The sequence below is a fragment of the Oryza brachyantha genome, chromosome 8 (genome assembly GCF_000231095.2).
Source record: "Oryza brachyantha chromosome 8, ObraRS2, whole genome shotgun sequence".
Classification (NCBI taxonomy): Eukaryota; Viridiplantae; Streptophyta; class Magnoliopsida; order Poales; family Poaceae; genus Oryza; species Oryza brachyantha.
In genome coordinates this window covers 13,720,166-13,736,198 of record NC_023170.2, presented here as the reverse complement: position 1 = coordinate 13,736,198, position 16,033 = coordinate 13,720,166, and the positions used below count along the sequence as shown (strand labels likewise).

At 39.0% G+C, this 16,033-nt stretch overlaps 1 protein-coding gene and 1 non-coding gene across 2 annotated transcripts; both read right to left on the bottom strand.

Annotated features, from left to right (window-relative positions):
- Positions 1 to 2,836: 2,836 nt before the first annotated feature.
- On the bottom strand, positions 2,837 to 2,909 carry TRNAA-CGC. The gene has a single exon. It is a non-coding gene; the product is annotated as a tRNA-Ala (tRNA).
- Positions 2,910 to 5,003: 2,094 nt separating this feature from the next.
- Positions 5,004 to 6,645, bottom strand: LOC102702401 (dormancy-associated protein homolog 3). Its single transcript, XM_040527268.1, has 3 exons — positions 6,185 to 6,645; positions 5,537 to 5,654; positions 5,004 to 5,405 (listed from the first exon to the last, which is right to left on the bottom strand). The coding sequence occupies exons 1-3, from the start codon at positions 6,459 to 6,461 to the stop codon at positions 5,378 to 5,380; spliced, it is 423 nt and encodes a 140-aa protein (XP_040383202.1). The 5' UTR covers positions 6,462 to 6,645; the 3' UTR covers positions 5,004 to 5,377.
- Positions 6,646 to 16,033: the final 9,388 nt, after the last annotated feature.

The following is a 16,033-nucleotide window of genomic DNA, read 5'->3' as shown; positions in this document are numbered from 1 at the left end:
TTAGGACTCCAATCTCGTGGAAAACCAATCCTTATCCGTAACTAACCATATCTCTATCTCTAATACAACAAATCTTCTCAAATCCAAACTCTATCCGAACTCAACTTCCATATCCCATACGCACACAATATCTCCATCGTATGCCACATGGAATCTTCACCACCACGTGCATATAACTCTAGCCTAAGTATCCCGCATGATATCTCGACCGCCGGACGTCAACTTATCTCCAAGTTGACTCCCGATCCATCACCGGCAACACTCTCCCGAGGCATCAAGTCACCTACACATGAATCAAACAAAGAAACCATATTCCGAGACCAAGCTATCTCTAACTTGACCCATGATTAGCAAAACAACAGTACCCATACGTATAGAAACCAACTAGAAGTCGAATTCACGAAGAACAAATCCGAAACCGAAAAGAAAACCGAAAGCTGAAACTTTCGGGGCTGACCTGCTGGTCTGACCGCCCATATACCTGCGGTCTGACCGCCCGGTCAATTTTCACAAAAACATTTATCTCGCAAACCACCAATTTGTTCATCATAAAAGCATGTAGATCACTCTTGATCTTATAGTGCACTGTTAGATCCAGCGATCAGAAATGATTTGGTACCGCGAGGTACCGGTACCTCGAGCTACTTTTTATTATTTTTTATTGGACTGAAACAAATCTCATCTAACTCAAGCAGTACTTTGATAAATGATAACTTCGAAGGTTCAGTGAGAAACTGATCCATTAACATCTCTACTGCTTAAAAGCGGAGTCTATGCCCTCTTTCCCACTTCATGTCTCGCAAAAATCACCGCTTCCTCCCCATCCCACGTCACACCAAAACCATCGGCTTCCACAAAAACCAGAAACATAACAATGATTCTATTGTAGGTATGTGCACTTGGACAATCAATTATCAATTATATGGTTCTATTGTAATGCACTGATATATTACTAGTCATAATAATAGATTTACAGATATATTACTAGTCATAATAATAGCTTATGTCGCATTATAAAAGGAGAGAAAAAAAAACTCTTTTGTAAACTCAAACAAAGATGTAGAAAAATAGTTTTGTTGCTATGAGGTGGAACATTTTATCTTGTGCCTCTAGCCAAGGGAAGGCATGAGAAAGAGAAAGAGACATGTCGAGGGACAACTCACTAGAGACATCAGCGATGACTTACGATAAACCATAGCGCCGACAACACCAAACTCTACTAGGCTTTGCTAGATTAAAGTTTTAGGTTGAGGCGGCACGAGGATGGTGTGGTTGGCTTTAGAGGGATTTTTAGAGTGGTGGAAGACCGATGGGGGTTACTGAGATGGATGGGGCTCGAGGTCAGACGAGATTTGTAATAGTAGTTAGGAGGCAGATGAAGTAGGCGTCAGACTTAAAAATAATGGTGGAGAGATTAGAACTTAAGGGCAGAAGATCGAGCAGTGTGAGCCACCAAAGTTAAGGAAGAAGAGACAGGGTAAAGGGAAATGAGACGGAGTTGAAGATACGGCAGCGGAATGACTCTAGGAGGTGACGGGGAGGGTGTAATTAGGATGAGGTGGAATAAGAGGGTGGAGGCCAAGAGGGATCACGACATGGCATTAGTTATATGTTTGTGAAGCAATGTGGAGGTGCGAGTTATAGTTGTGGGGGTCAAGAGGTAGAGGCGAATAGACTCAGATAGGCATACTTGACAAGTATGCGACACGAAACTTCTATAAAATCCTAGCCACACAAAAGTTGGATTGATATATTTTTGAAAAAAAAAATATTCAAGCAATTAACTCATGATTAAAAAACCTAAGAGGGAATAGTTTCGGTGTTTGCCGTTGAAGTGAGAGGACATCCAACGATGTTGGATTAGGTTGATCAATGGCCGACTCTACAAACCAGAATCATGTAGGGTGTCCACTGGGGGGGGGGGGGGGGCGGGGGGGAGGGGGGTTCCTACAGCCTCCGCAGAAGCTTCAGGACTTAGAAATTCCGGAATTTTCGCGTGTTTCGCCGCTGGATCCGTCATCACGTGGGCCGTGGCCTGCGTCGGCCTGGCCTTCGGCGTGACCGACGGTGCGATTGGGTTTTCTCGGGGTGGCGTCGCGTCGGTCTCGGGCTGCGGATCGATCGGCCGGCTGCAAGGCGGGGCGAAATGTGAGTAGCTGGAGTGGAACCGGGGTGCCGGCCTGTGTGATGATGGATGATGCTTCGCGTGGGACGGGGCGGGTCCTGAGAGCACAAACAGAGGCCTTTTTTGCTTTCGTGGCCCAGATGCGGCTTGCCAATCCAAGCAATGCACGGAGGGATATTTGTGTGCTCTTCCAAGAGGAAAACTGGTTCTGTACTTCTGCCAGTGTTGTTTCCTTCTTTCCTACGGCTAGTGCTAGCTGACCTGCGTGACCGGGTGGTCAGCACCCGGGCTTCTCGCTGCCGAACCCATGTGGCGCAGAAGAACCGAATTGAGTGGAGAATGACAACGTACGGCACCTAGAAAGATGGAGGTCAAATTCTTTCGTTGCAGACGATCATATAAGGGGGTGTAGAAATGAAAATTTCTGGATATCATATTAGACGTTTGACTGGATGTTAGAAAGGGATTTTAGAGGTGAATGAAAAAACGAATATCACGACTCGGCTAAAAACTGTGAGATAAATCTTTTGAGCCAAATTAATCCATCATTAGCGCATGTAGGTTACTGTAGCACGACTAATTATTCTCAAAAGAATCGTCTCACGATTTCTTACATAATTGTACAATTAATTTGTGATGTTTTTGAGAAAATTTTTTAAAACTGAACGGGGCTTGAGTATCAATGTTCTAACATTTCTTTCCGCAAAAAAATGGAGACGCGGGGAATCGAACCCCGTGCCTCTCGCATGCGAAGCGAGCGCTCTACCATATGAGCTACGTCCCCTCTGATGCTCACAAGAAGTAACATTTAATATCTTATAGCATCCCAGGCCACCATCCTGACATGTTACACTGATACTAGAGATCAGAGAGGTTCCAAAGTTGCAACTAGCCAGCAACCCAAGAAACTTCACGCCATGCATCCCAACTAACCCTTCACTGCTGCCCCCCATGCAGCATGATCCATCGCCTGACGGACCTCACTGCTAGCTGTAGCAGTCAAAACGACGCATGCTGGATACGTGAACAATTTCGGCTGATCAAATAGTTGATGAAGACCGGTTCATGTCGTCCGTCCTGATCGAAACAATACGTCAAGAAACAGGTTCTTTTGGCAACACGAACATGGGCGGCACGAGAGAGCGTGAGACATGATGGTATGCAGAGACAGAGCTAGGATTAAATATATAGGGTGTCACTTACTTATTTTCTAATATTTTGAATCAAACTTAGGCCGTGTTCGGCCAAACAGCTAAGTTAACGTAGCCCTCTTTCGTTTTTCGTGCGCACGCTTTACAAACTGCTAAACGGCGTACTTTTTAAAAAAATTTTCTATAGAAAAGTTGTTTTAAAAAATCATATTAATATATTTCATATTTTTTAATAATTAATAATTAATTAATCATGTACTAATCTATTACTCCGTTTTCCGCGCCGGGTAAGTTAACTAGCATCCTCCACCACCGAACGCGGCCTTAGATCATCGTAAGTGTTGAATTTTAAATTAAGAGAGACATATATATATATATATAAATAATAAAAATAAATAAACTCTAGCTAACAAATTCGACCAGGTTTGTGAGAACCCCTTGCACAAGGGAGCTCTGCCCCTGATTGGTACGCCAGGTTTGCCTACAGGGATCATCCGGCACCAACCTTTCCTTGAGGCTGCAGGCTGCACGATCCTACCTCTCACATGGAATGTTCCAAGAGCTAGAATTGGTTCGATGCAAAAGTCAGCCTACCTCTCACATGGAATGTTCCAAGAGCTAGAATTGGTTCGATGCAAAAGCGTACGTCCACATGGAATCAAGAGTGGATTCAGTGCTCTCTCAAGCCGATAGAGATAAATCCCAAACTAATCGGAGGATTAGGTCTCCAGCTCAACAGGTTCCGTTAGGCGGTGTTCTTCTATCAACTGGAACATTTTTAGATTTTTTTGTCATAGTTATTTAGGGTATAAATGACTGAATTAATTACTACAAAATTAAAAAAATATTTTTGAAAGGTCAAATGCAGAGCTTTTACATAGAAAATTTTTGCACAAAAAGAACCGTTTATGAGTTCAAAAACCGTGTCAACGGAAATCTAAATTCCGTAGTTAGGAAAACATTATTCGATCTGTTTTTTTTCCTCCATATGTATTACTTTGAGCAAACTCATCCTGGTTTGTACGGATGGAGGGTGCCATCATTTTTTGTTTTTTTTTCACCTGGTTGGTCCATTGTCTATTCTGTTTCCTACGATCCTATCCATGGCTATTTCTGAAGAACAAGCAACATAGCATGATGCTTTACTAATCCGTTGTCTATTCTGTTTCCTATTATCCTATCCATGGCTACTTCGTCTTCCTGAATGCTGACCTCTCCCGTATCGTTATTTTTTCTCTTTTCAAGACGAACCTATCGATTTGATTTGACCTCATGAATATATGATCAGTGGCAAAGATAACTTCGCTTTCTTGCTATTTTTTTAGTCCGATGGATTCCCACGAGAGAGAATAAGATCATCGAGCATCGTTTATGCAGATGGTATAACGATTCTACTAGTACAGTCCACAAAGGCACCCATCCCATTCGGATCCTGGTACATTCACTTTTTTCTTTTAGCAAAGTAGTTCCATGGACTTGCAAGTTGAGTAGTTCCATGGACTGTGCATAGATCCAAGGGAGCGTTACCCACCTGGGAATCATTGGATTCAGGTCTTTAGAGAAATCAAAATAGAACCAGGGATATATTGTTCATAGTTCAGACAGATGAAGACAAAATGGAACCCCACTTTACATTGCAGAATCTTTTATCCAGCAAGTATCACCAGGCATATGAATCTTACTAGCATGAAAACATTACACGAGTGGCCATTCATGTAGAAGCAAGATTTACTCGAGCAAACGAGAGAAGCAAAGACATATGCTTTGCATTTTCTTAATTACAGAGGATGATACAAGAACAGAGCGAGCACTCGTGTTACATCCCCAAGTGGATTGACATCTCTCTAGCTAGATCACCTATGACTCCACTAACACTATTACTACTGCATATTTTTACAGTGATCTGGCGCTTTGCTACATAGGAAAAAAAGGAACACTGCACGCCGGAGACCACCTCACTACACACAGGACGCAGCCACAGGTACAGATGAAACACAACGGATGCGTGAAGCCTCAGGCACGTTAGCTAGCTAGCTTCCTTTGCCATACATATCGTCCCCTGCTCGATTGATTATTACATCTCAGGCTGGATCGTGCTAGTTCATCGGTCCAGTGAACTGATGACCACCCTGCAATCACACAAGGTTAGATCAGAGGCAGCCATGGGCGAGCTGTAACCTTGTTGCTGACCATTCAGCTATGATGATGAACAAGCAGCAAGAAGATTGCAGCGAGAGTGAGAGAGAGGAAGCGTGCGCACCAATCGTAGACGGTGGGGCTTCTCGGCCCGACGGTGGCAGCGGCCTCCGGCACGGCGGCGTCGGCCGTCCTGGGTTTCCGGCGAAGCCTCCTCCAGCTGTCCCCCTTGGGCGTAGTGGCTGCATCAAAAAAATTTCAGATACGTCAGGCACATGCAACAGTTCCGTTACTTTCTTCCTGAATTTTATTAACCCTGTAGTAATATCAGACTAGTTAATCCTGTACTGGATCATCACACTCGATCCACCATTTCTTAATCAAGCTGAACAGATAGCATCAAACAAGAGCGGATAATTAAACTCCACGGAAAGAAAATGTCTGTAGATCTGGTAACTGCATCAGCCGCACTCAAGGCACAAGGCATAAAAAGCATAAAGCAGCCATTTGTATGACATTTTTTCTCTCCCATTTTCATGGAAACATCACCAGATTGACACGCAACCATGGGCTCTCGTCGCATCGGGATCCAATCCCCCAACCACGACGCAGATCTAGAGTTGCACAGTGCGAAAGCTGAGCGCCTACTACGCGCACCGATCCAGAGGAAGAAAAGCAGGAAAAGGATACGTTTTTCTTCCCATCGGGAGGAAGGGGGTGAGACACAGGGGGGGGGGGGGGGGCGCCAAGAAATGAAACGTAGGAGCCCTACCGGATGCGAACGGGGAGTCCGGCGCGCTGGCCGGGGAGGATGGCACGGAGGAGCTGTGCTCGCCGCCGCGCGGCGACGGGACGGAGAGCGACGGCGGCCGGACGATGGTGATGCTGCGGGTCACCGACGACGCCGGCGCCTCAGCCGCCGCGGCGGCAGCGGCAGCGGGGGAGGACGACGAGGGCGAGAAGGAGGAGTACTTGCGGAGCTTGCCGAGGCCGGAGTCCGGCAGCGGGCCGGCCACCGTCTCGTCCCAGAGCTGGTCGAGGAGCCCCATCTGCCGACCGTGGGTGGCCGTTCGTGCGTGCGTGCGTTCGATTGGTTCCGTGAACGTATTACCAGGCGTATGCGCGGCAGCAGCAGCGTCGTCGTCGTCGACGACGACGACTCGACGTCGTTCCTGGCCTTCTTCTTGGATGGATGCAAGCGACTGATGAGATACCTTTGGCCCTTGGAGGAGGCGAGGAGGACGGGGAGGAGGAGGGCTTTATAGAGTAGAGGGCTGGGTGGAGTGGGAGAGGATTTCACCGAGATATGAGGGGCGTTGGTGTAATTTTGGATAGGGCGATCAGTGGTTATCGTGGATTTTCTTTCGTCTCTTGTTTACCGTCTCCATGCCTCGGCTTGGCTCGGCTAAACTTCAGCTCGGTTAGGCCTGTTTCATGGGCTGGGTTCAAAGTCGAGAGTTTCAGACCGGTTGAACCTAGCGAACCGAACCAACTCAAACCGGTTGAACCTAGCGACGACAACACAGCCGGATCCGGCTACGCCGATCTGGCGGAGGTGGCGAAGAAAGCGATGACACCGTCGATGGCGACAGCGAACCGATGACCGACGTTGGATGGAGCAATTAGGTGATTATTTTAAAACTTTTTAGGATTTTTTAGAATATTTTTATCGTGAAAAAATATTATTACAAACTGTGCTCTTTATGCACCACCTAGAAATATCCATATTTACAGGCAGTGCATGGTACAGACCACTTATAAAAAAATATATTTTTGCAGATGGTGGATGGGGTGTCTAGCCGCATGTGAAGATGCTCTATTTTCGGCTGACACTCCCACCGCACATATAAAAACGGTTTATGAAGTAGTATGATTGGGCTAAGTTGTTGAATCGGTTGAACCCGTGGATGCACAACCATAAACTCAATACTTTTATTTTGAGTAAATTTAACAAAAACTATATATATTTTGACAAGTTGTAAAAAAAGATACTATATCACAATATTACAAATTTATCATATAGCTACGTAAGGCAGAGTATCGTAAACTACATGGGTAATAAAAATGTTACGAAAAACAATAGATTTTAGAGGGTAAATACCTGAACTTAGTGATATATTGGGCTATAAATTTTGTATTTTTATGATGGATTTGGTATACTAAATCAGTTTTTTTTATAATGTTATTACTAATTGTAGTTGTGTGATACTCAATATTAAGGCGTGTTCGTTTGTGCAAGGGAAAAAATAGGAATATGAAATCCATTGGAATGGATAATGTAGCAACATTCGTTTCAAAGGAATGCGTTAAAAGAAAACAACAAAAAAATATTCCTATGTTCTACTTTTGGAGGGAAAACATAGGGGATAATTGGTGAATCTATCACCCACCATACCAAGGACTCTATTTGATTCACATGTAAACCATTTTCACTGGCTTCGTTTTGGTAAGAAAAAACGGTGGTGGGACCAATGGACCCACGTATTAGTAACAAATATATGCAATAATTATTGGATGATATAATGCAAAAAGAAAAATAGCAATAACATATCAATGATATGTTATTAATAAAACTCTATTGCAACACATAGAAAAAATGCTAGTAATTGACAAACTTAATGTTAAATCTTTAGAAGTGTGGTACAATTTGACATGAAAGATCTGTGGTACATTGTTTAAAATTTTGTTTTTACTATAGTTTGGTTAAAAATATATTGTACTCATTTTTCTTGACAAAAAAGTTCTTGTCTTGCATATAGATTTGTTGGAGCTTTTCACCGTCCTGGAAATAGGACGTAAATATGCCACATTTCAAGCATAGAAACTCGTTACACTCTAGCTCTATGCTCTATGTACCTCGAGTACTAATTTTTCTTATTAAAATTTTATTACCTCAATGTTATTCGTGAAGGAAATATATGAAAATTTAGTGTGGTTTAGGCACATGTGACCCATAAATGAATGTGTAGTAGTATCTTGGGTGGGTGAGGGGATTGCTTATAAGCCTTTTTTCAAGAAAATTGCTTATAAGCCTAGGTGCTCTAACCATATATCTTCAGGTTAACCCTTTTATATGAAACGAGAACAAAAGTGTAAACAAGATATTATGTGAATGAGTCTGCTCAATGTGTAGAGCAGACAGATACGGATTTTTAAAGGAGTGTTATAATTGATATCAAAGCATAAATCTCTGTGTTTATAATGCATATGATTTGGGCTCTGGTGGGGTTCTAGGCCTATACTGTGTAAATGGTGAGCTGTTGGGACATCAGTCCTTAAGGAGGTGAATGTAACATTCCAACCCATTTGACGACTATCAGTAGTGTGGTTTAAGTCCATGTCACCTAGAAGTACATGTGTATATATATATATATATATAATATAATATATTATTTATTAAAACATGTAAAATACACATTTAATTATTTTTATCTTTTTATTATATTATATATATTTTATATTATATTTGTGACAATTAAAAAGTTATATAAGTTAGACTACCCAAATAAAAATCCTGGATACTACCATGGATTCTAAAAGCAAGGTGTTACATGGTTGAAACTTGAAAATGAGCCGATACCTGAGCCGAGCGAGCCGAGGAGGAAGCAGCTGGGCTCGGCGTCGGCGTGAGCTTTGCACCGGGACCGGGAGAATCGGAGGGCGTTTGACCGGTCCGTTTCCGGGGCCCCACGGGAGCAGCGTGCACGTAACGGATAAGATCCACACCCTCCTCAGGACAACTGTAACACGCCACGCAGTGGGGCCCAGCTTTAGTGCCACCACGGCCCTCTTCACTTAATTATCCACTAAACCTTCCCATAATTAGCCACTAGACCACGTTAATCGCACGCTGTTGTGGATAATGATCAAGCTCGTTTGTTCCCTAGGGCCCAGCTTAGCTGCGTCCTAGCTAACTCTTCTTGTTTACGTTTTTTCTAGTTAAATTACATTTGGGCCACTTTTTACCAAGTTTGAATTTAGATCATCTTTAACCGAACTTTTTTTTTACTTCGGACCTGATAAATTTATCGTTGTTGTAATTTCAAGCACCCTAAACAACTTTCTCGTTATTTCTAATCTTCTTTTGACAAATATATGGACTAAACATATACCAGAGTTCACCGGTGTACCGGAGCCAATGTATTTGAAATCCTTGGATGTGTGCTGAAAAATTGGTTTAGGTGGTTTAAACACTACAATGATAAAATTATCCTCTCTAAAATACGAAGATAGAGTTTAAGTGATCAAAATAAACTTATAACATCTATCTCAAAATAAATCAACTTTTCAATTTTTAGATATAATATTTGATTATTCATCTTATTTAAAGTTTTTTATGATTAATATTTTTATTGTTATTACATGATAAGACACAAATAATACTTTACGTTACTATTTTTTATAATTTTTTTAAATAAGACATCAGTCAAACGTTTGACAGAGAAACCTGGAAATACTCTTTTTGTGATAGAGTAGTAGGTACTAGAATATGATTCACTTTAAAAAACTACGAGGAAACGATTAATATTTCTGTTTACTAAGTGTCCACTCAGTATATGTTGCAATTGCATAATACATATTTGTTAAATATGGATAATCCAGGGGTAATAAATCTTTTGAAGAAAAACAAATATCAACAACAATATGTCTACTACTACACTTGTGTTCTTCAAGCGATCTTATTCTCTATTTTTCTTGATTTTTGCCCATACGCTTTCTGAACTGTTAAACAATATACTTTTTGGAAAAAAATTATATACATAAGTTCATCATCTCATCTCATATTTCTAAAGTATATTGTTCAACTTTTTAGTAGCTAATCCTATCATTTATACCATTAAATGGCAATCACCAATGTCAAAAAAATTTTCATCTTTCAACAAGAAAGAACACAACCTAACTCATCATAGGTGCCTCATTTTTTAGGAATGTACCGTCTGCTGCATAGAGAATAATTAGCCGTAGATGTAAATATCTGATTTTTTTAGTGAAGCACTTTGGACCATATTTTACAACCTACATTTTACTTTGGACAACCATTAAGTCTCTATTTTCACTTTTAGATCGGGCAAATTTATTATTGTTGAAGTTTGGACACACCGAATATTTATTTTCTATATTCAATGACTTGAATACATTGGCGTCGATAAACCGGTGAACTCCCATTTCATATATTTGACAAAAGAAAGGTCAGACATGACCAGAAAAGTTGTTAAGGGTTATCTAAACCGCAAAGATGACAAATTTACATGTTTCAAAGTGAAATATATGGTTAAGGGTTGTCCCAAGTGAAACTTGGGTAAAAATATATGTTCCAAAGTGTAATTTACTCTACTTTTTTATCCATAGAAGATGTATAAGGTTATGTTCGAATATGCACTTTCCTAACTTATAGTTTTCCAGTGCATACTTCAAAAACTGCAAAAGAGAACATTTTTCTTTAATAAAAAATCTATAGAAGTTACTCTAAAAATCATATTAGTTAATTTTTTGAGTTTTTAGCTAATACTTAATTGATTGTGGGCTAATGGTCACTTCATTTTGCGTGTGTGGGAAGAAAGCTTCCCAACCCCAACATTCGAACACGGATTAAGTAGCTGCTAAAGCATGGCTGAAGGGAAAAAAAAAGGAACAATATATCAAGCAACATCATTTTTTGGCTTAAAATAAGTATAAGAGAAGGCTTATTATCGATTAAAAAATAATTTATGGATAAAATTTTTATATATGTGTGTTTTTAGATATCTAAAAGCAAACACTGAAAAATAAAGCGCAATGAAAAACCCAAAATTAGCTTCAAAATTAAGTTATAAAATTAAAATTTTGGTTCATAAGTATAAGACTAAGTGAAAAGATGAATTCTAGAATGCTGTGTTACTAGCTTAGAGTGGGGAAATTTATAAAGGATTTGGCCAAATTAAACAAAAATGTATGAGTATACCCAACTACTGGTCGGCATTGCATTTTTGAAAAGGCAAACCTAGCGAAAAATAGTTATTTCTCACCCTGAAAAAATGCTTTCCAGTCAGCAAATAGTCAAAAGCTCTATTTGCTGTAGCACACAAGTGATGCAGCAGGCAGCTTTCGTTTTCTGTTAGGTCTTGTGGGGCAGCTTCTTGGAATGTACTGCAAAAATGACTTAATTGTTTTTTTTTCTTATAATGCTATTGCTTGCTCATTAGAGAACCAATGAAAGGATTAACTAAGTTTATTGTCTGTCGATTTCACCTCATGGAAGCAGTATCATCAGTGAAAGCAGAGTCTGACCTGATCAACCTCAGAACTCAATTGTAACTTGATAAGAGTTATCTTGGCTTCAACGACAAAACGTATTGTTTGTTAGATATTCCTTAATTAATCCTCATGGCTAATCCTAGCAACAATTAATTAGTACTTCTACTTGTACTCGGGGACAAACAAAATGTCAGTTTTAGATGTTGACATGGTCTCGGAACATCTGGACAAGTATTCCTGATAGCATATCGGTGTGAAATATTGATGGTAACACACAATATGTATATATGGACACTACGTACCATTTCTTTCAAGTAGCTAGTTTTATTTTTAGATGTGTAGTAGCATATTTTGTGGGCATTGCATCAGGATTTGAATTAAATAAAACATATCACTACTGGGTCATTGCTGCCATTTTCTATTTATTATATCATCTTTTAATTGAACTATAAATATAAATATGAACTTTTATATATGTGTTCTTATCGACCTAAAAGCTAAGGCTGAAAAATAAACTACGATAAAAAAATTCTAAATTTAAAACTAAAAATTTAAATTTTAGTTTATAAACATAATCCAAAGCGGAAAGAGGGGTCGTTGTTTCCAACTCCCTCTGTTCTAAAATAAACCAATTTTTCACTTTTTACCTATAATCTTTGACTCTTCGTCTTATTTAAATTTTTTTTGATATTTTTGTTTTTATTAGATGATAAATCATGAATAGTACTTTACGTGTGACTAATTTTTTTCTAATTTTCTAAAAATTTTTCAAATAAAACGGATGGTCAAACGTTGGGCACAAAAACCAAAGAATTGATTTTTTTTTGACAGAGAGTAAGTACCAACCATAGCCTGTGACACTACCGAGTCTCATAGACCTTCCCTGGTTTCCTTCTTTGGACTCTCACAAGTTTTGCCTCCACCCCACAATTCTTTGTAGCCATGAGTGAATCCATCGTCGATCCCTTCCTCCCAACATTGCATACCAATGCCCAAGGTTGGAATGATCCCTTCCTCCCAACAGCTCGAACCCAAGTGGCCAAGTCCAGCTATTCCCAGTACTATTATTGCCGGAAAAGAAACAAGATGGCGATGAATAAATCATGAATTTCCAAAGCCAATGTAAAGAAAAAAAAAACTGTACTACTGTACCGTTTACTACTATATAGTCTGACATGGGTCTGGTCTATGGGATCGTGCACCCTCATAAAACTAATGGATCTAACTTATTTAAAAGAAAAACTAAAGCTGTCATGTCAATAGATTAATCCCTTTCTCCTAAAAATTATGTTAGCTTGTACAGTTTGCAAAACTATTTCTGGAATATAACGACCTATCCATCTAACTTTTTCATATTTGACTGAATTGATCATCTCTCGATTATTTTCTTCTCTTAGTCAATCAATCGTAACTATCTTATTTAAACTCACGTCTGATCTTAATCTCGTAAAAAAACTCTTAATATTGTTTATATTTTAGGATAAACAGAGTACACGGAGATCTTTATCATGCGAGGGTCCCAGGCACCCGTAAGAGCAATTATTGGGGCTGCGAACCGTGCCGGTCATAGCAAAGCAGCGTCTATCCGCCGCCATCCTCCACACACCACATAAGCGTCAGTGTCCGGGCAGTGTCCAGTCAACATCTGGACCAGCAGCCCTTCCATCCCAGATCGATCAGCCATAGCTGCTTTAATATTGCACCATTATGCTACCATTAGCTTTTAACTATTCTGAGACTCATCTTCGCTTCTACTCAGATTTATAAGCCAATGATTAAATTTTTAATCTTAAATTTTAAATTGATTTTAGGATTTTTTAATCGTAGTTAGTTTTTCAGCTTTTATTTTAGACCATTGAAAACACACACATTATATATATATATATATATATATATAAGTTTTATTTATAAATTATGTTTTATAAATACATTGTTTTGTTTTTTCCAAAAAAACCAAACGATCAGCATCTTACATTTTCTCTCAGTCTCTTTCTGATAGGTAATATTGATAAGTTTGGTGTTGCACGATGAGACAAGCATCTGAAACAGTAGCGGTTGGGAAAATTTTGGTAAAAGGGCGTCCATGATTGGGATATTTGTGGGTCAATGCAGGGTAGCTCGGCTATTGATTAGCCAGCATGAGATCACCGACCGTGAAGTACATCGCGAGTTTTGTTTATCTCGGCAACAAATTTTAGTTTTGCAACTGCGTCTCGTATATATAAATTAGAGTGAGAGTAAGGATTTGCTTGCTCGATATTTATCATTGGTTTAATTATGATATTTAGTAAGGGATAAGATCGAAGAAGACAGTATAGAAGACAAAATTGTACATGCATGTGTGCGCAAGATCTATGCATATATGTTTGATCATTCGTCACCGATGCCGAAAGCGAGATCGACTGCGTGGTTCAATTCAATTGTTTCCTGGAGTACATTTGTTTTTATAGAGACAGAGATTTGTATGATTCCATCGACCATAGCTTTTTCTTTTTCATTTTTGTGGACAGGACGCTGTTGTCAAGAGATCCTGTCGCTGTGGTTAGGACTAATAACACAGTAATTAATTGACTGTGGCTTTCGTGGTAGTAGGTGAGATTATATGGTCGGCACGCACACCAAGGTGGTGGTGAATCTTTTCCCTTCTGATTATATAAAAATTCTATCTTATCTCTCTGTTATTTTATTTTTATCTATAGATTTTCTATTTTATTCTATTATGTCTCTAATATTCTACTTTTATTTCTAGAGTTTATATTGTATTGTGTTATATCTAGCCATATATATCTATTTGCATCTAGGTTTAAAGATATCAGTGAAAATATGACTTCTTTGGTGAAAAACAATACTAGAGATCCGGTACATTTGATCTAAAACGCTCGTTCCCTACTCATAATTCTGTATATATTCGTAAGAGAACTTTTACCGTATAATTTACTGGTAGTATAAACAATAAATGGTATAGATTGATTTACTCCTCCATTTAAGGCCCCGTTGAATAATAGGAATGAAAAAACAGAAAAATAGAAAAACATTGAATTCTGATAGGAATATAAGTGTAAAACAAAAGATTGCAAAACGCAAAAAAAAATGTTAGAATAACCGTTTAATTGGACCACAGGAAAAACACATGAATTTGAGGAGAGATAAAGACTCAAAGAATTTTTTTCATGAGTTTCTGCCTCTTATTAAATTTCCTCCAAAACTTATATGAGAAGAAGCATTCCATAGGAATTCATAGGGTTCATTTCCTTTGATTCAAATGCTTTGTTGGAAAAAATTCTATAGAAATGAAATCCTTTAAAATTTTTATAAATTTTCTTTGAATCAAAAGGGACCTTAATGTTGTTTCGCCACTATTACGAGAGCAAATTCACAAATTAATTTGCAGTGTGTGGCAAAATAGTGCCCAGTGTTTTTCATGCTCTATCGCATCCCCCCATTCCACATGTTCTTCACCCCGGTGAGGTGCTGCCAACCACGAATCTGTGCTGTGCGTGCCACGCCGCCGCCTATCACCACGATCAGGGCAAGAGATCTGCTCGATCTATTTCATGATGTAAGACTTTTTAGTCTTGTCTAGATTTATATGGATGGTAATGAATCTAGATATATATTAAATTATATATATTTATCAATTGATAAATTTATACAATACTAGAAAGTCTTACGATATGAAACGGAGATAGCAAATTGTTATTACCAATATTTGATAACTTTAACAGTGATTGGTGTACCTATAGATTTAAGCCAAAATTTGATAAAAATAATAAGCACTTTAAGAACTTACCTTATCAAAATTGGCAATACCTAAACTTTCCAAAATTTCGTATTAACAATAACGGGTAAGGTCACTTTTGCTCCAAACCAAACCAGCCCTTAAACACAAAATTACTACAACACCCTTTCCATGCATCATATGGCAATTTTCTAAAGTGCCCTTATTTATATTAATAGTATATACTGCATATTAAAAGTTCTCATATTTTTATAACCCTGTTTCTCCGTCCTAAAATATCCTTTTAGAATAGGATTCAACCCGTCCTGACTTTCTATACTAGCCTTATTGTTTCATTGAAATTAAGAATATACGAAACGGTTTTTAACCATTAAACATAATAGTATGTCTTCTTAGCAATTTAAAGGCTACAAATTAATCTATAATAAAAAAAATCCAAAATCACCTTTAAACTTAAGTTTAAAATTTAAAAATTTGGTTTATAAGTATAGAAAAAGACGAGGGGCTACTAGTGAGCTATACGGTAGGATGGAACGAGTAATGCGCTAGATAATTACGCGGGAGAGTATCCGAATCATAGAGAATAAACATATCAATATATATCTTAACTCCTATAGAAAGGAGCGGTGGTGGGGATGGAGATTCTAT